The 19,472-nt window shown below is 39.4% G+C and overlaps 2 protein-coding genes across 2 annotated transcripts; one reads left to right on the top strand and one right to left on the bottom strand.

Moving 5' to 3' along the window:
- The first annotated feature begins 204 nt into the window (after positions 1 to 204).
- On the top strand, positions 205 to 9,123 carry cdadc1 (cytidine and dCMP deaminase domain containing 1). Its single transcript, XM_030780675.1, has 9 exons — positions 205 to 366; positions 812 to 915; positions 1,032 to 1,209; positions 1,484 to 2,059; positions 2,466 to 2,515; positions 2,939 to 3,105; positions 3,371 to 3,560; positions 3,780 to 3,828; positions 8,996 to 9,123. The coding sequence occupies exons 1-9, from the start codon at positions 237 to 239 to the stop codon at positions 9,061 to 9,063; spliced, it is 1,512 nt and encodes a 503-aa protein (XP_030636535.1). The 5' UTR covers positions 205 to 236; the 3' UTR covers positions 9,064 to 9,123.
- A 996-nt stretch (positions 9,124 to 10,119) lies between these two features.
- On the bottom strand, positions 10,120 to 18,613 carry cab39l (calcium binding protein 39-like). Its single transcript, XM_030780091.1, has 9 exons — positions 18,310 to 18,613; positions 16,016 to 16,148; positions 14,714 to 14,878; positions 14,072 to 14,190; positions 13,564 to 13,732; positions 13,364 to 13,423; positions 12,628 to 12,693; positions 12,345 to 12,488; positions 10,120 to 12,038 (listed from the first exon to the last, which is right to left on the bottom strand). Exons 2-9 carry the CDS (start codon positions 16,115 to 16,117, stop codon positions 11,859 to 11,861), a joined length of 1,005 nt encoding a protein of 334 aa, XP_030635951.1. The 5' UTR covers positions 16,118 to 16,148; positions 18,310 to 18,613; the 3' UTR covers positions 10,120 to 11,858.
- Positions 18,614 to 19,472: the final 859 nt, after the last annotated feature.

Genomic DNA, 19,472 nt, shown 5'->3' with positions numbered 1-19,472 from the left:
TTACATATGGTAAGCTCATGTTCAGGAAATCTTGTCAATCACCTTGGAAAAAAAGGCACTGAGCTATAATTAAAGCATCGGACAGGGGAATTTTTATTCCGTATCTGGCAACCATGGCTTTCGGTGCTGGCTCCGCCTATGGATTGACGTTAAACTAAATAGGAAGAGTATGACAAGGAGGGAGACAGAGCTGATCCAAGACAAATTTGAATGACCACGGTCTACATTACGATCGAATGGAAACATCTGATAAAACAGATGAACAGCCGAAACAGGAGGTCGACGAACTCCGTGATATCTGTAACGGCGAAGCCGCCTGCAATATGACGGAGACAAGCACGCAAACGAGCACCGTACAAGTACAAGGTTAGATCCGGATTGCAGATGCGGTCAAAGCCGTGCTCTTTGAGAGCCGTCAGTTATACAGTGGTAAACATGATTGATGGGCTATGTTGTGTACCTACAGAAGTTTGAGAGTATAATAATTTTCTACTGCAACAAATATGAGTTTCACTCACTGTGAGGAAGACGTTCTTGGGCAACGTCACTGTTTCATCTACTACAAACCCTGTCATATATTCCGAACATCCGCAGTTTCTCGAGACTACGGTAGCCTATAGAGACCATACTTCATGTTTTGGACAATTAGAAAGCCCATCGTACTTGCCCCTTGATACTATTCTTATTCGGCTACATGATCTTCAGGGTACCGGTTCAAACTTAAATGTGAATATGTTCTACAGAATATTTTACTTGATTTTCCTGTTGGTCCAGTTCCACCGGCTCGTGTTAACCTTTCTGTTAACCTTAGGTCATGGACCTAGGCTGTCAAAAGTCAACCTCTTCACACTTCTTAGTCTATGGATGGAACTGTTCCCCAGGAGGGAATCACAGCAGAAGAAGTCCAGTGAATCTGTGAGTATATTTGCCTCAGCTATATTCTGAAGATTGGATGATTTGATCTGATTGTATGGAATCTATGGAATATATTTCCTTCTCTGTAAATGATCTATCTGTTCTCTTCTCTTCAGAGTCAAGACACGGGACTGGTAGTGGTCCATGAACGCAGAGTGCTGGGTCTGCACTGCTCTGGGTCAGATCTCCATGCGGGTCAGATAGCGGTTATTAAACATGGGCCAAGGCTGAAAGGCTGTGATATGTACTTCTCTAGGAAACCCTGCTCCACATGCCTCAAAATGCTCATTAATGGTGAGGACCACTGCCTGTCCAGATGTTACTTTTACCATAATCAGTGACAATTAAACCTCACGACTGCATTTCCTTAAGCTCAGCTAATCATTGGAGATTACCCCAAGATCCAGCTGCATCAGTTGCACTCAAACTTGCTAGTACCTTGTAATTCCAAATTGTAGTTGCAATATGATCAGCGTGGTACTTTCTTTTTTTTATTCTGCTGTCGCTTTAATACACGATGAAGAGTCTTTCAGCCATTATAGTAAGTTTCTATCTCTTTCTCTTTCAGCTGGTGTGAGTCAGATATTGTATTGGCCTGGTGATACAGAAATAAGTTTGTTGGAGGAAGGCGAAGGTGCAATGGGCTCCAGTCAAGGGGAAGCCCTGCAGGATGCCGCAGCTTCTGAGAAGCTCAGGTGCAACAGTCAGACGCACATCCGTGTCCTCCTGCAGCCACTGGCCGACAGTATGCTCCAGTTTGTGGAGGAGACCTCCCAGAACTGTGACTTTATGGAGAAAATATCAAACGACGGACCAGATATCAACGGTCTTTTCAGGGAGCAATACCTGAAGAATCTTAAACATTTTTCCAGGATCTTCCTCATCTCTGATGAAAACCAACACAGGATACTTTTCACTAAAATGGGCTTGGAGAACTTCTTCATAGAGCCATATTTCCGAAACCTAAGACAGCTCATGTCAGACCTGATTAAGGTTCTGTCCCTTGTGGCTGCCAGTGTTCAGGTTCTCCAGGAGGAATATGGGTTCTATGATGGAGAAACCTTGTCTCCCAATTCACAGACTTTGTCCCAAGATGTCATACGACACTGTGTCATACAAGCCAGGCTACTGTCGTACAGAACAGGTACGTTTTATGCCCAGTGATTATAGAACTGTTCACTGCCCTTGGCATTTTGAATTATATAACCTTGATTTAATTGCTTTCTTCTCAATGAAATATATCTACATTTACTCTACAATATACCACTGCAAATTCTTCTAAGTGATATCTTTGTCAAGTCCATAGTTTATTGTTTGTGTTCCGCTAAACCTCTGTTTCAGACAAATTAACAGCAGTTCCTGAAAGACATTCTCTCTGTATTTGACAACATTCCTCATGTTAGTTGTCCCTCTGGTGTACAAATAACTACCAGCTGTGTGTGAGTTTAAAATTACAAGTAGTTAGTTGAATTACATGCCATGAAACTGCAGATGAAAGAACTGCTGAGAAGACTGATGTTCTTTGTTCCCTCTCTGTTGTTTTGCTATAGAGGATCATAAAGTGGGAGTTGGAGCTGTGATTTGGGCGGAGGGAAAACACGTAAGTTCAGCTTAAAAATACTGAGACAAATCTATTATTTATATTAGTTGTTTGATCAGTCATTCTGAGATAACATAGATTAAGAACTCAATCAAACTTTATAGTAGTTTTCTCTTGTAAAACTAGTCAAGTAAAACATTGTAATTACCATTGTATTGTAATTACACTTAGACAATAATACCTTTTAATTACCACTGAAAAAGCTTACAGCTGGGAGGTGCTCAGAAGGATTTTCTTAAACAATAGCTCACAATAACATACGTTATTGGTCCATTTAAGTAACATTTAGTGTATCACTTGTCACGGTTTATACGTAATCGAAAACCAACTCTGAAATTAGTAGGTATGTGTTTTGTGCGGTCTGTGTTATGTGTATCCGATAAGTGTAAATTGTGAATATTTGAAAGATGTCTTCTCTCTCAGAGCCCCTGTGATGGAACTGGGCCGATGTACCTTGTGGGATGTGGATATAATGCTTACCCCGGCGGCTCTGCGTATGCAGAGTATCCACAGACACAAAAGAGGCAGAAAGGCCTCCACAACAAATACCGATACATCATTCATGCTGAGCAAAACGCCCTCACTTTCAGGTTGGTAGAGGAATGTTAGATCAGGAAGGCTTTGAACATTGATTGTATTTTCATGCTACTTTTAAATGGATGCTGTGTTATTTAGCCTAATGTAAGAAAAATCAAAGAGCACCAGTTGTCTTGTTAAGGGTGTCTTAAATGCCTTTTGGACAAAACCTTTTTGTTTTGGAGATGATTCATTGGATGCTGGTCACGGACATCGGTTGAATGGAACGTGACCATTGTTTTATTCATTTATTTATTTTTTCTCCTCTGCATAATTCAGGAGTGCAGAGATAAAAGAGGAGGAAAACACTATGCTCTTTGTCAGTAAATGTCCATGTGATGAGTGTGTGCCCCTCATCCATGGTGCTGGGATCAAACAGATTTACACCTCTGACCTTGACAGCGGCAAAAGAAAACATGACATTTCCTACCTCAAATTCAGCAAACTTCACGGCGTACGCAAATTCATTGTAAGGCTTTCCTATGTAATTTGGATAAATCATATATATATATATATATATATATATATATATATATATATATATGATTTTTTCCTGTAGTCTAGTACAAGACACCTTTTTACCCACCGTATGTGTAAAAGTGCTCACTTCTGATTTAGTGCAGATTACTGGTATATTGCTTGTGTATGTTTTGCTAACAAGGGGCTTCAATCTATAATTTTTTTCCAGTGGCAGAAAAAAACAGTTATCGGCTCTGAAAAAGGAGGACTCAGAACAAGTAAGAACTACTTCTTTCTAAAAGGAAAAGAGTGGGGACTTCCAGTGATAGGAGTGGCAACTTAACTCTCCTACTGCAGGAAGAAACCCTCAAATAACTAGCCAAATCATGTTTTAATTCTAAATAACTAATACAAATGATTTAAAATGAAAACTGCGATGTCCACTCTAAAAAAAAAAAGATGTAGACAAGAAAGGCAAAGTGACCAAAAAAAGAAGATAAATGAGACCAAACAGACACGTCTTCACACACAGGCAAAACAGCCGCTGAAGAGAACATGGCAGCAGTGTTTACAGAACACATGAGGTCTCTCCAGACACGATATAGGGTTGGGTATTGTTTGAGTTTTTTCCGATACTGGTGCTAAAACGATACTTGTAAAACGGTGCCAGTGACTAAACGGAGCCTGAACTGATACTTTTGCGCAATCCCTTGGTCACGGCATCGCCATCAAATAGAGCAGGCCTATCGATGATGACGAACGCGGACTTGTAGATTTTCGTTCAAAGTGAAAAATGAATAGCGAACAACTTTGAGATGTAAGTAGACTGACAAGAAACTGTTACATAGCAGTGGTTATAAACCAGGCTTATGTTTCCTTGCTGTGTTTTTATTGTAAAGGAGTTCATTTCAGGTGGCACGGTGGTGCAGTGGGTAGCGCTGTCGCCTCACAGCGAGAAGGTCTTGGGTTTGATTCCTGGCTGGGCGGCCAGGGTCCTTTCTGTGTGGTGTTTGCATGTTCTCCCCGTGTCTGCTTGGGTTTCCTCCCACAGTCCAAAGACATGCAGGTTAGGTGAATTGGAAACACTAAATTGCCCTTAGGTTTGATTGTGTGTGTCTGCCCTGCAATGGACTGGCGACCTGTCCAGGGTGTCTCCCTGCCTTTCGCCCTATGACCAACTTAACTTAATTTTATCTTATTTCACTGTAGCATACAAGCAACTCTAATCACAGCAACACCTCTAATCAAACAACTCTAATCTTTGCTGTCAGATAGTTGCCTTAGCACTGTGTTTGTCTCCCTGGAGAGATTATTGTCACAACTCGCTGTCTTTTATAGAAACTGGTTAGTAGGATGTTCGTTCAATCAGTTGGGTGTTTGGAAGTCACCTCTCATTTCCTCTTTGTATAAGTTCTTTTTTTCCATCCCATTTGATGCTTAATTCTTTGATTCTAACAGATATGCAATTATATATTGTGTCTCAGATACTTTACAGGTGCATTGCGTTGAAATTGAGGTTTGGGTTGAGAACAAGATTGAAGGACAGTATTAACACGTTTACCATACATACATGAACAATTTGATCATAGCCACCTATAATGTCCATGGATTGAATCATCCTATTGAAAGAAAAAAATATTCAGCTAAAGAAACTGCAATGTTCAGTTGCTTTATTACAGGAAAGTCACCTATCAAAAGGAGAACATAAAAGATTAAGAAGGGAATGGGTAACCAAGTATATAGTGCTTCATCTGGTTAAAAAAAAAACAAAGGGGGGGGGGGTTAGCAATCTTATTTAACAGGACACTGGCCTAGTCATTCAGGATAAATTTGGGAGGTTTGTCATGGTAGTAGGCACAATAGGAGAGGAGGAGGTGTCTATCTTGAACTTGTATGCCCCAAATGAATATAGTCAGAATTTCTTCAAGGAAATTGGAAATATCATTGCTGATAATGCCAAGGGCATGATAGTAGTCGGGGGAGACTTTAGTGCTGTACAAGATGGAAGATTAGATAGAACACCACCAGAGGGAGGACCCCAAACTAAAAAAAAAAACAAAAACTTAATGATATGATTTCAGAAGTAGGACTTGTTGACCCATTGAGATCTGAAAACCCTAAAGGGGAAGACTTCATTGTTTTCTCCAATGTTCATAATAGTTATTCCAGGATTGACTTCTTCTGTCTCTCCCAACAGTATATGTGTTAAGTAATAGATTGCCATATGGAACCAATAACGCTGAGTGACCATGCTCCTGTTATGTTAAATACAGATTTAGGTAAATAAAATTTCTTCTAATACTGGAGACTAAATATCTTGCTACTGACCAACAGAGTAGTGGTGCAAGATTTAAAACAAAACTTAAAAGAATACTTTGAGACAAATGATAATGGAGAGGTAAGACCATCAATCCTGTGGGAGGGATCTAAAACAGTCATAAGGGGGAAAATGATCCAGATTGCATCAAGACTAAAGAAAATACGACTGGAAGAACAGATGAAGCTAGAAAATAAAATAAAGCAAATAGAACATGAAACTACAGGAGCACATAACATCTGCTAGAACTAAAAGAAATTAGTAAGGCCTCGGATAAGCTCTTCACATATAAAGCGGAAGGAGCCTTAAGATTTTCCAAACAGAGATACTATGAGATGAGGTACAGAGCCAGTCACTTGTTAGCTTTTCAGCTCCGCAAAGCCCAGGCTAGTCGTGCGGTTCCTAAGATTGTCCGTCCCATACCAAAACAATAGTATCTCATCCAAAGGAAATAGCAGATGCCTTTGCGCCGTTCTATCAAAATCTGTCCAAAGAACCTAAATCAAAAACAACACATGACAAATCTGAGGCTTTTGTTGCCAGTCTACATTTACCCTCACTGTCAGAGGATAAAGCATTGCAAATGACATCAGATGTTACAGAAGCTGAAATACAGGAAGCCATGACAAAACGAAAAAACAACAAATCTCCACGGGTGGACGGTCTCCCTGGAGAGTTTTATAAATGCTTCATAGATTATTTAATACCAATATTAACTAAAGTTTTTAGTTATGCCCTCGCCAAAGGTGACCCGCCAATTACATGGTCAGAGGCCGTTATATCAGTGATCCATAAATACGGTAAAGACCCAACATTCTGTGAGGGGTGTAGACCCATTAGTCTGCTATGTTACGACCAAACATTACTGAACAATATTCAGGCAAAGAGAATGCAAAAAATGATAGCAAAATTGATGAATCCGGATCAGACAGGCTTTACCCCCAGCAGACAAGGAACTAATAATATAAGGAGAACGCAAAATGTTATAACCTGTGTCAAGAAAAATATGCAAAACTCTATGCTAATCAGTTTTGATGCACAGAAAGCATCCGATACCATGAACTGACAATTTTTGTGTAGAAGACCGGCTGCTATGGGATTCCACCCGATTTTTGTGGACTGGGTAAGGGTTATATATACAAATCAAAAAGTCACGTGTTAGAGTGAACGGATGCTGTTTGGATTTTTTTTTACCTTGAGAGGGCGGTCCGACAGGGAGATTGTCTCAGTCCCTTGCTCTTTGCTATAAATATTGAACCTCCAGCAGCATTAATAAGACAAAATCATAGTATTAAGGGTATAAAAGATGAAGGTCAAACGGAACACAAAATCTCTATGCAGACTCCTCTATGCAGACGACGTATTGATGTACTGTATATCAGTGACCCAGTTTCCTCTTTTCTGGCATTGATTAGAAATTTAAAAGAATACAGAGAACTTTCAGGTTATAAAATTAACCAATCATAGTCTGAGGCAATGATGTTGGCGGGGCACTGGCCTGCACAACTAGCAGGAGGATTCAAACTCCACTGGTCTAACTAGGTTCAGATACCTAGGAATCATTATAACTTCTGACACATCACAGTTGTTCGAGGCCAACTATGGGAAACTGATGGCTGAAATAAAAACTGACCTCACAAGATGGGAAGTCCTCCCCTTATCCCTAATAGGGCGAGTGGAAACAATGTGAATGAACATATTGCCAAGGCTGCTCTTTATCTTCCAATCTCTACCCTTACAGATCAGGAACAGAGTGATTGCCCAAATGTGCCCTTAGACACAGTCCCATTTATGGATCAAGATACCTGGAGAGTAGATAAAGTTTTCAGTCAGTAGGTAAAAGCCACTGTAAAAGTATAGTCAAATGTGAGAAAGAAGTTTTTTGACTTTCTTCCACCCAAATTAGAAGCAGGGTTCAAAACACCGGGAAGAAAAAGGTTTAATCATGTTGGGTCAGTTATTTGAAGGAGGAAACCCGACGTCCTTTAAACAGCTTCAGCATAAACACAACCTTACAGCCCAGGATTTTTTTTAAGATACCTACAGCTGAGACATTACTAACAGAAACACAAAGAATGGGACAAACTATGTAATTCACCGTCTCATAAAGAACATTTTTTAACAATCAAAGGGACACTTAAAAAGAAGATTATATAACATATATATGAGATATTAGAAGAGGAACTAATGGATAACAGTTTGGACATCAAGGAAAAATGGGAATTGGAGATGAACACTGTAATTTCAGATTAAAACCAGGAGTTATCATGCAGAGAGGGACATAAAATAACAAATAGCTCCATGTGGAAGGAACTCGAACGGACAGTTAAGATGAGGTTTTTCACATCAAAATCTGGTGGCTCCTTGGATTAGTGCTGGAGGGGCTGTGGCCTGGTAGGGGACAACACACTCATATTTTGGGACTGTCCAAAATGATCAGAATATTGGCAAAACATACAAAATGAAATGAAAAACATTTAAATATAGAACTGCCCTTAGAACCATCTTACTTTTTATTAGGAATATTACCAGAAGATGTCAAAGACAACAAAGTCAGACATTACTACTGAGAGTCCTTTTTCTAATTGCTAAGAAGTTAATTACAGTCTCCTGCCTGAGGCCACAGCCCTCCATGGTAACACAGTGGAGGGAGAAGGTTAAGGATATTTACTACATGGAAAATATAACCGCAAGGTTACGATTAAAAACAGACGTATTCTTGACTAAATGGTCCCCAGTTATTTCGTATTTCTTCTACTGATGTGATCTAAGAGATAGTGAAACAATTCCTATGGATTTCTTTTCTCCTCATTTAAATGTGAACGCTACATGTTTTTTTTTCTTTTATAACGTATATTTATTCATTTTTGCTGTGCTCGTGGACGAATGTCACTATTTATTCCTGTTTTTGGAGAATGGTGAACTATGTATGGACATTGAGAGGATGCCTGAAATCCATGGACTGCTCCCTAAGACATTCATGTCTTGTGTTGTAACTCTGATTGTATTATATGATTGCACTTGACAAAAGGAAATAAACGAGGTTTAAAAAAAAAGGGAAAATAGGTTTTAACTTTACATTTAATGTTGGAAATGACTGTTCTGTACTCTGTTCCTGACCATTGCAGATGGGGGAGTGAAACACAGAAGGTCTGAAGAATCCGAATTGCACAACACCAAAAGGCTGCGATCCTAAGAAGAGAGAAACCGAGTGCCACTATATCATGTGCACAGATACGATACTGGAAATATCATTTCAAATTTTAAAAAATGGAGGGAAAAAAGTTTTGTTTCAGCATATTTCGCTGTGCTTATGCACTCTGGATATGACTGACAAAAGTTTAACACTGTTTCATGTTCAAATGTAAATGTTAAACAAGTTTTATATACTCTTAGATTTTAAAATTATATTTGGTTATTAGTTTTAACTTTAAGATGCTGCATTGTGTCCTGTTTGAAATGTTAGCTGTATATTTTAAAATAAACGGCACCATAAAAAAAAATGTTGTAGTTGTATTATTGTAAGATTAACGCTGTTGCGTTTGCTGTGTTTGTGTCTGAAGGAATTGTGTCAGTAAAGTTTACCACAGGTCCAATCATTCACCTCATAAATCCATGCAGACAGATGAAGGAGTCAGATAAAGGAGAAATTCCTGTTAATGCTTTAATTCGTTTTATTGGTGATGTGGTACACTAGCTTTTAAGTGAGAAAAATGCCATGTGTGGTCTTTAAAATCAAATTCCACAGTAGACATGGAAAATATCTGAGCAAATTGGTTTGAGGCATTTCTTTTGTTTTGTTTTGGTTTTTATTTATTTTATTTTTTTTACCTCAAATATGCTTATTCGGTAAAAGATGAAAACAGTTTCATATGTATGTCATTTTGGCTCAGATGCATGAGTTTAGATTTAATATTTGACAACCAACTCTGTTTCAGGGTTATGTTATTGTTAATCATTCATACTACACCGTGCAATTAAAAAACAAACAAACAAACAAACAAAAAAACCTGTAAGATATGTGAAATATCAATGAATAACTTCAACAAAAGAGCAAGGTAGGAAATGCTTAATCTCCATTTCTTATAATCCAAAACAAAAATCAATTTTGTTCTTTTTTTCAGTAATGAGAATTCAGATTTGGCAACAGTTTCGGTGATTGATGTATAGATGCGGATTCTCATAGAATCCGCTTCACTTTATACTCCTGTCTGAGCCTCCCCCCCCCCCCCCCCCCAACCACTTCCATTATATATTGGCTTGATCAAAATCCAGATTTCACACAAAACCATACTGAATGGAACAAAAAAAAGTTAACGCTCAGTGTATAATAAAATGTTATTCTTCTTCACATATTGGCAAAGTTATGATTATAATGCATCTTTGACCACTTCAGCATAATTCCTCTACCTCATCCAACTCTACTCTACTGGTTCATTTTAAAGACAATCGTACAACTCAATCTCAATCAAAGAGCTGCAGCAACAGAAAGGGAATTAAGTATTTCTTCAACAGCATAACTCAAATATAGCGAGTTTAAGAGGTTCATTGCTTAATCACAACAAATATGTTCATTAAGACCATATTTAAAAAAAAAAAAAAAAGAAAAATTAAGCTCCCCCTAGAAAGATCTTTAAAATACAAAAAAAGACCAGAAAGATTAAAAATAAAAATAAAAACAAAAGAAAAACCGCTAGAACAAAAGGCACCTGTTTTTGTATGTTCGTGTCCTCAGCTGTTAATGTGTCTAATCTACCTTTTCTAATCTATACCTCAGCTGTAACAAAGTCATGATCAAAAGCTCAGTACATGGCTATAGTACAAATATATACTATAGTACTGCACAAATACTATAGTACAGAATAGTTACACCTGCCGTTAAAAGGAGTCTCCCAGGTCTCCCCATGCTGCCACAGGAGGAGAATCTTCTATAAGTGCCAAAGTGGATTTCTTTCTAGAATATTCTAAATGGTATCCACTTAATGAATAAAACCAGCTTTTTCTATAAACACATGAAACAAATAATAACACAGCCCTGTTTAATACAAAAAAAAAACAACAAAAAAAAACGGAGAAAGAGCTGTTATCAACACAAAGATGTGTAATTAAACTCATTACTCGAAACCCCAAAAAGATTTACTGTACAGCCCCTCAATTTCAGATTAGAAAATTTAATCATCTAAATACTGATCGTTTTGATTCCTTGAAATCATTTCAGAAATTTAAAAATAGATTTTTACAATTGAGGGGTATTTTTTTTTTAGTGTTTAATATAAATCGTTGGGAGAAGCTTCAAAGCTTTGACATTTTTCACAGGAGCAGCAAGTAACAGATAGGAAACCTGGAATAGAGACAAAAGGAAAAGGAATGTAAGATTTAGTCTAACTACAGTAGAAATTTCTCTACTGACAAAAGTCAAAAGGCTTTATAAATACTTGGGGAAACTAACCTCCCTTCCTACCATTCAACAAACCTGTATTCTCTCTCCAGAATATACATTAGCAGCTCTTCCACTAATGCACTCCATCTGAAGCTGCTAAAACTGTTACGGAGTGTGGAATTGTGAAGGAATTGTGAAAAAAAAAACAAAAAACCTGATCTCATTCAGATGTGGCAAATATGAAATATGCGTGTGGTTACCTCAAGGACCATCAAACAGCCATTTCACTAGAGTTTAGTTTAACCTTTGGTTCTTCCCAGGAAAACAAAAAAACTGGTGGCTTTTCAAACGTCCTATTGTGGCACAAAACTAAAAGATGAGAACAACAAATATTGGAAAGAAAGCAAGAAAGAAAGAAAGAAAGAAGCAACTGAGAACATCTGTGATCAAGAACTATCCGTTGCAAGCTTCATAACTATGAAAAGACAAATGTTTTCAAGATTTTAAATAGAATTATTATTGTTAATATATTTGTGTGTGTGTGTGTGTGTGTGTGTGTTTTCCTCAGTAAAAAGAAGAGGATGTGTGATTGGTATCTATTTGGGGTATTTTTAAGAGGCTGGCTTCTTCAGGTCCCGTATCTGTTTGATTAGGTACGTCTTCTCGTCGTTAAACTGCTCGTCGTCTGTGCGGTCCTTCTGGAAGTTGCTAAGGAAGTCGATGAGTTTGGTCTGGTTCTTAAGGAGGATGTCTACTATTGGTTGGGTCTTATTTGGATTGGCCACAAACACCTGCAGAAGCAAACCAAATAAACAATGCTGGAGATGCCACACAATCCTAAACACCACTCACCCAGAAGTCTACAAAAGAGGACTGTTAGCACTTTAGGATTTCTGTCACTTAAATACAACAACAAACGCCATAACTCAATGAGTTCTCTATCCAGAAATGCATGTTAGGAATTTTCTCATTTCGAAGAGTAAAGTTAAGTTGATCTGTTTGAATGTTCCACTTGAACACGCCATGTCAGTAGTTTTACTCAGACATAGACTCATCATAAAGGAGCATATTTTATAGACTTTCTTTTTAGACGTTACCTTAAAGACGTGGAAAGCCTCAAACTGAATGTTGGGGCTCTTGTCTCTAAGCAGGTTCATCATGAGTTTCAGGTTCTCAGGCTTGCTGATGTACCGTGTCATTACGCTGAAGTTGTGTCTGTCCAGAAGCAGCTCGCCCAGCAGCTGCCAAACACACACACATATACACACAGACACACACACACACACAGAGGAGAAGAATATTTCAGTGACAGGTCCAGTAAAGGTTGACGAATACCAGCTCCCTTCTTAACCATGTAATGAGATGTCACAGAACAAGCACCTTCAACGACTGTCTCTTTGTCACGTAGTTCTCAGAGTGCAGCAGTTTCTCGTAGTCACTGAAGACCTGCGTGGACGCAAAGAAACAGGAATTTGAGAATGTTTGGAATTAAGTATCTGTTGAGACATAAAGTCAGATGTTTAACTCAAATATTTGAGAGAATTGGTTGTTAGGCAACGCATCTAAAAGGTTGAACATCAACTAAGTCTGTGAAGACCTTCAAGAAAATATTTCGGTCATGACAAACAGACCCACAGAGTGCGTGCTGTCTAACTTAAATTTCCGAACATTTTTTGTCCAATAAAATTAAAATGTTTTTTACCGGTATGCCTAACCAATGTAGACCTTTCCCTCAAAACAAATGAGTTTTTTTTGGATCATACCCTCTCTGAATTCCCCTGAGGGCCTCATGAGTGAGAGGCTATTCAGTGAATGGCATTCTGGGAAGGCATGCAGTGCGAGCTGGGTAAGGAGTCCTCTGTGTATAGCAACTCGTCAGTGGTAACCCCACCACACCCAGAAACAAACTATTTAGCCAAACACAGCAAATAACTGCTGCAATGGTACTCTGTTCATCACACTCTGAGAATGTTTGGTTGTATGGTCATAGAGAGTACAGTGTTACTTTTCTGACTCTGTCTTGTGCTTCTCAGTAAAGACAAGTTGTTGTTTTTTTTTACATTGATATTCCCTGTAGTTGACCGGTTCCAGAAGTTTCTATGAACGTTCAACTCACCGCGTCATAGTTCTGTTCTAAATATTCTGCGACGAGAACCTTGTGTCTTGTAAGAAGGTCCTGGAAAAGCAAGAGGATTTCGTATTAGCATCCAAGCCTCTACCCGTTCGATTCGAGCCAAGCGGAAATGTCAGACTGCATTTCCATTTTCAAGATAAGATCAACAAACAGCGGCTGTAAGGATACGTCTAAAGACCAACCTTGAAGGTGGCGAATGCGTCAGAGGCGATGTCGAACGTAGACATCTCCACATAATTGAAGAAGTCCCGGAAGTGCTGGGAATGAAGGACTATTTTGGCAAGGGGCTCGTGTCGGATGCACTCGCGCAACATGATGCCGCAGTTCAGGGCCACCTGAGGAGTCTCATATCTGTCAGGGGGAGCGAAAACGGTCGTAACACCCTTAGAACTTTACGTCAGTCTGGAAACTGCAAAAGCTACCAAACATCCTGTGTCATTTATCGAAGCCACGGCTACACGGCGCTAATATTAGCCAACGGGATAGTTCGTTCGCAGCAATTAAGATACTAAAACAAACCTGTCAAAATGCTTGTTTTAGGCTGTTACTTTTCCATTTTTTTTTTTAAACTGATCTATTTAAAATGAAGTTCAACATTTATTCATGTTTAGTTCACGTAAATGAATCCGGTCCAAACCAGTCACCACCGAATGAATCAGAAAGCTGGCAAATGGACCAGACCTCCCTCACCCTTTGAGGAGGATAAAGAGAACTTCTTGATGGGAGCAGAAGTACTCCACGGTGGGGCTCCTTGTACCAATCTGCCTCCTCAGGATGTTGTTAAAGATCTGACACACATCTTTCTTTCCCTGTGAACAAGCAGGAAAAGCCTCAGTCTTTGTGTGTTATATTTACTCTGTCATGTCAACGTGCTAACTAGCATGACAAAAGCTAAGTCTATGAGGAATGCAGTTATCTTAACTTGGTGTCATGAAGAGGTCTCCACGACACTAAACGGGTTGCATAAAAATGCCTGAGAGTTTGTGTAGATTGCGATATCTGATGACGATGCTGTGGAACACAGTGCGATGCTTAAATATAGCTGCATTAGCTGCCACAGTTTTTCACTTTTGAAACACTAAATTAAGCACTCACAGTAACAGTCTTGTAGAATGGACCCTTTGTCCAAGTCAATATTTTGTTGTCATGGATATTTTAATTTCAGCTGACAAACATAATTTCAATTCAATTTTCAAAAGCTGTGTACTACACTGGGCAGCAAGCCTTAGGCTGTCATTTTGTCGAGCTCTCGGCACCGATCGGAGAAATCGGTCCTTGCCTGTGTTTTAAGGTGTGTAAAGGAATTTCAATGGGTAGAGATAAGATACTCACTTCAAAGTCGATGACCTGCAGATTCTCCACCAGAGAGATGAGGAGGCCGCTGTTGTACAGTTCCTGGGCCAGTTGGGCCACTGTCTCTGTGTGAGGCTCCTTATCGTTGGTCCCGTACAAGATCTCCTTCATGGCAACCAGACATTTTGACACCTCCTCTGATGCCTGAGAGACAAAACGGATATATTGTTTAATCCTGCGAGTCAATAAAAACACTTATAATAAAGAAAAATTGGTGGATTCTTTATCATATGATTTTTGGGGGGGGGCGGGGGTGTATGATTTTGAACAAAAGGCGTTTTTACTTTGATGGTTTTGTTTAAGGAGAGTGCGTTGTCTGCATGAAAGCTGTAGTTTTGTGTTTTGTTAATCTTGAAACAACATCTTGCTTTCATTTTCAAAAAGTCCACCACAACACATATTTCACCAAAATTGATCAAAAACAGCGCTGCAAAGAAAACATGTTTACATACTGCCTTTTACATATTTTGAAACAACAGAAAATGTTCCATTTACTATTCTCAAAACAGACCTGTTTGTACCTTTCAATACAACTGTGATAATACTATTACATGTATTTGCCACAGTTCCTGAGCAACTAAAATGAACTTATCAAACTACATACATTTTTTTCATATCTCAAGTTTAATAGGACCGTGAAATTGGACTAAATCACATAAAACAGACTTACAACATGTATCTCCAATAAACGAGACTCACCTCTAAGAAACTCAGTCCATAAAAACACAATTTAAAGTTGAATTAAACAAACAAACACTCACTCACTCACTTCTATGCAGTTAACTGTGTGTTACTGTAGCTGTGACACACACACACACACACACACACACACAAAGTGTTTTTTTTTTTTTTTGCAGCACCAGTATGAGTGTGTCTCTCTGTGCCTTTACACGCTGGTGTAAATGAATGACCCGCCAAGCAGGAGAGTGACAGTCACACCACTGTGTCAGTTCAGGTTCTCAGCACTAAACCCTAGAGACATGACACACCAATGGACCGTCCAGAGACGCTACTTACAATCTACTACTGTATTACGGTTCTCTGTTCAGCGTGCGCAGTCCTTAGCTGCACTCCTGGAGGGAAACCTAGTGGTTTCAGACAGTCTCATGCTCTAAATTCAATATAGGATAACCTAAAAGCATGTGATCTGCGCTGTCAGAAAAAGGGCTATGACGGGGTTCGACCGCACCTGGCAAAGAGAGGTTGGAAGTGGCTGTTAAAAGCAATGTTGGGAGAGTTGTTGTGGAGATAGCAGTGAAATGTCAGAGGGTTGTTCTGTACCTTCTCTGTCTTCTTGTCCTGTTTGACCAGGATCGACAGGTTGTCCTTCAGCGTTTTCACAATGTCTGTGGGACTCTTGTGTGATTTACCGAAGAGCGGCATGGTAGCTGGGGCCTGTGTCTCTCTTCAGAGCCTGAATTTAAGAAGGCAGGAGAGCAAGAGAAAGAGAGAGAGAGAGAGAAAGAAAGAGAGAGAGAGAGAGAGAGAGAGAGAGAGAGAGAGAGAGAGATTGAGAGTTATGGTGAGAGAGGATATAAGATAAGATAACACTTTATTGATCCCCAGGCGGGGAAATTTGGGAAAAATATGGGTCACTGTACTTCCTACTACCTCACTCTTTCAATGCCTGGGTAATATCTTTAATCAGCTTGACGTGAAGAACTTCAAGGCATTCAAGGGGTTGTCATGACAACGCAAAAGTGCAGCCAAAGTTTACTTTGGGGCTAAAACAAAGTTTCTCTGTATCATATGTTTTGAAAATAACAAAAACTCACACACACACACACACAAACACAAAAATATTCCCAAAGTTATTAACCCGTATCTATGAAATAACTCAGAGGAGTTTTCTCATCTGGAGATTTCACAGGCTACTTCTGAGAGAGGCCATAACTTGTGACTAGTAATCCTCAGTGCTAAGTGCCAGAGCATTACCCCAACTCTGCCCCCACCTTTAAGATTTCCTTTAGGCTGCCAGGAGCTTGTCACTTTGATCATGCAACCAGCACCAGCACCATAGTCTGTTCAATTTACCTCACCTAATCTCTGACTCCCCCCCCCCCCCCCCCCCCCCCCCCCAGCACAGATGCCTACAGAACCCAATCACTCTAGACTATATGTCTCACAAGGGCCTAAACTTAAATATTTGAGGTGCATTAAGCATACTGGTACGAGCTTAGCATTTACCGATGAAATATTAATAACACATAAGGCATAATATCCTTGGCACGACACACTTTGTTTATATACATCTATAACCAAGTAGAATGCTCTTGCATCTCGAACACAACTCTCGTTTCAACCTTTACAATGCTGCTTTGACCTTTCAAAGGTTTTCTATTCAGTTGTGAAAGAGATTAATCAGATACACCACAGCCAATAAACCTGAGTGATTCTACAGCGTATACATCAACTTCCGATTAGCAATAACAACTTTAAATGTCCAGTTAGCCGTACGTGAACGCACGCACAATATCTCTACTCGAGAATGAGTTTACTGCGTAATTACATTATATCTTGCATTTAACGACATTCTAAAAGATGGACTTCAAGGTAAAACATGCTTGTAAGTTTTGTAATCAATTGATATCTTTGGTTTGGCTTCCTGTTCGGTTTTCCCTCTTAAATTACCTCACTTTTCACTAACAAGACCACGGTCGTTTTGAAATGCCACATTCTGCAAAATATGTAAATATATCACAAAAAGCGCCACCAGAGAAACACGCACAATAGACCGTTCATGCAGTAGAGAAATTCTCATATTTCAAACTGCTCAGTAATATAGCAGAGTGGAGTTCATGAAAGCACACGTAACTTTGTCAAGACAGTCCAGTCTTAATTCTACAGCGATGGCACTGACCAGTGGAAGATTCGCAGTCATAAAATGGATGTGAACAAGCGAGACAAAATATAAAAATAACAAACTTTCTTCTTAGTAAAGGGTCAGATTCCGGGATTTTGACATTTCTTCGCGTAACATCTGTAAGAGACTGTGAGAAATTACACTACATAGGCTAGATGGCTGACATTACTAAGAATGAGTCAATAGATGTTGGTAAACCCGCAAGCAGGGCAACCAAGCTATGAATTTAAAGGCCTATGCCGTCTTAATTCAAAGCACTGCAATACAAAAAGAGACAAATGGCAGTGCAAACAGAATCCGAACATGACAACGACCTATGGGTATGTGTACTGTTAGTGCAAATAATCCCAATAATCGTTTTCATCGAATGCAGCGGGCCAATGTGACAACCGAAAAGAGGAGATCCGGACGGGACGGGCACCCCGCCTGGACATATATTTCCAGCTAACTTACAGTTTGCTTCCCTGTTGTCTGAATTCAAGCTTGACATGCGCAAAACCAGACGAATATTTAGCTACTATTGTGCGACACCACGGTAAAAATACATTAAAAAAATACTGGTTACAAATTCATTTAGTTAGCATATTATTGCATAGCCTGTTCGATTGAAGTTTACAACAATGTCAAGGGCAACAATGATTTCATTCCTCGAGTGTCGATACTGTCTGTCGCATTTGGATGTCATAAATAATAGCTAGCTCCAGATACTTACAGTACAAAGATATATTTTGTGTCTTTTCGCTCGATATCTTGCCTGCTGCCTTGTTTCAGTGTTACCGAGTAGCTTTTTCTGGTCACGCCAGCAATGTGTACGCTGGGCAAAACGTCAGAGGAATGTGTGTATGAGCGAATTAAACAGTGCGGAATCTTTTAAGCAGGCAGTACTGAATTTCTCCTGGACAGAGTCAAATGTATTTTAGTCCCTTGACTTGATGGCTTGAACCACAGCTCCCAGTGAGTCTCTCCCACAATAGCAGATCCTGAATCAGCTGCTCTAATTCATGTGTGCCAGTCTGCTCCCACAAGGAAAGTGTCAAAACTGTTCCACGACCAGAAGTGAGTAATTCAACGTGTCCTCAAGAATGTCGCAACGCATTGGTGTTTCTTTCTTTAAGGCGGTACTAAGCAGTCCCCGGATGTGTATATGCTCTTATCGTGTTGGGAATATAACGTCGATAAGGTGGAATGATTCATTTTCCCGATGCGAATGTAAGAACGTTACGTCAGATAGTCTGTTGTACACAAGTAACCTGTAAAATGCGACAAACTGAAGTCTGTATGAAATGACAACGAAACCGATTGTAATCAGTCATTTTTAATTCGAGACTAAATACCCCCTGATTTCGTTTACATGATAGATTTGTGTATTGTTTTGGAGCTCGACGTTTATTTAAACTAGCGAGCGGTATAATATTCTTAAGCCAAATTTCCGTTCCGCCTCAGTGATTCCTCTAAATCAATAAATCCAATCACCGTGGTAATGACTCATGTGTGGCGTTTTTGAACTGTTGACCAAGGGCAGCACATGTTGACGGTGAGAGATGGCCTTGTGTTGCAGCATTCCGTCCTGGTCTCCACCCAGTTTAGTCAAATAAAAGGAAGAAAAACGGATTCAAATGCATTTTCAAAAGCCGTGTTTTCAAAATATATTAGTCTTCACTTCAGGTCGACTATTTCATCAGCTGTTGTAGCTCCTAAAATTTTCTGTGAGCAGGAAGATCACATGTTTTAGGTTAAATTAGGCATGAAGTTGCAGGATAACACACAGGTCAAAGTCTCGTGCACAGCAGAATGTGTTGTCCCTGTTCCTTTTACTTTGCCAGGTAGTCTTTTTCTGAACATTCGCGTAGTCTTTGCTGTCATTATATACATTTA

This window comes from Chanos chanos, chromosome 7, assembly GCF_902362185.1.
Source record: "Chanos chanos chromosome 7, fChaCha1.1, whole genome shotgun sequence".
NCBI lineage: Eukaryota > Metazoa > Chordata > Actinopteri > Gonorynchiformes > Chanidae > Chanos > Chanos chanos.
This window is presented reverse-complemented; position numbering and strand designations above follow the sequence as displayed.

Coding starts and splice junctions, on each gene's coding strand:
- cdadc1 (XM_030780675.1), top strand. CDS start 237: ATGGAAACATCTGATAAAACAGATGAACAGCCGAAACAGGAGGTCGAC. Junction 367..811: donor GAGCACCGTACAAGTACAAG/GTTAGATCCGGA, acceptor TGTTAACCTTAG/GTCATGGACCTAGGCTGTCA. Junction 916..1,031: donor AGAAGAAGTCCAGTGAATCT/GTGAGTATATTT, acceptor TCTTCTCTTCAG/AGTCAAGACACGGGACTGGT.
- cab39l (XM_030780091.1), bottom strand. CDS start 16,117: ATGCCGCTCTTCGGTAAATCACACAAGAGTCCCACAGACATTGTGAAA. Junction 14,879..16,015: donor AGGACAAGAAGACAGAGAAG/GTACAGAACAAC, acceptor TTTGTCTCTCAG/GCATCAGAGGAGGTGTCAAA. Junction 13,733..14,071: donor CTCTTTATCCTCCTCAAAGG/GTGAGGGAGGTC, acceptor TCCCCCTGACAG/ATATGAGACTCCTCAGGTGG.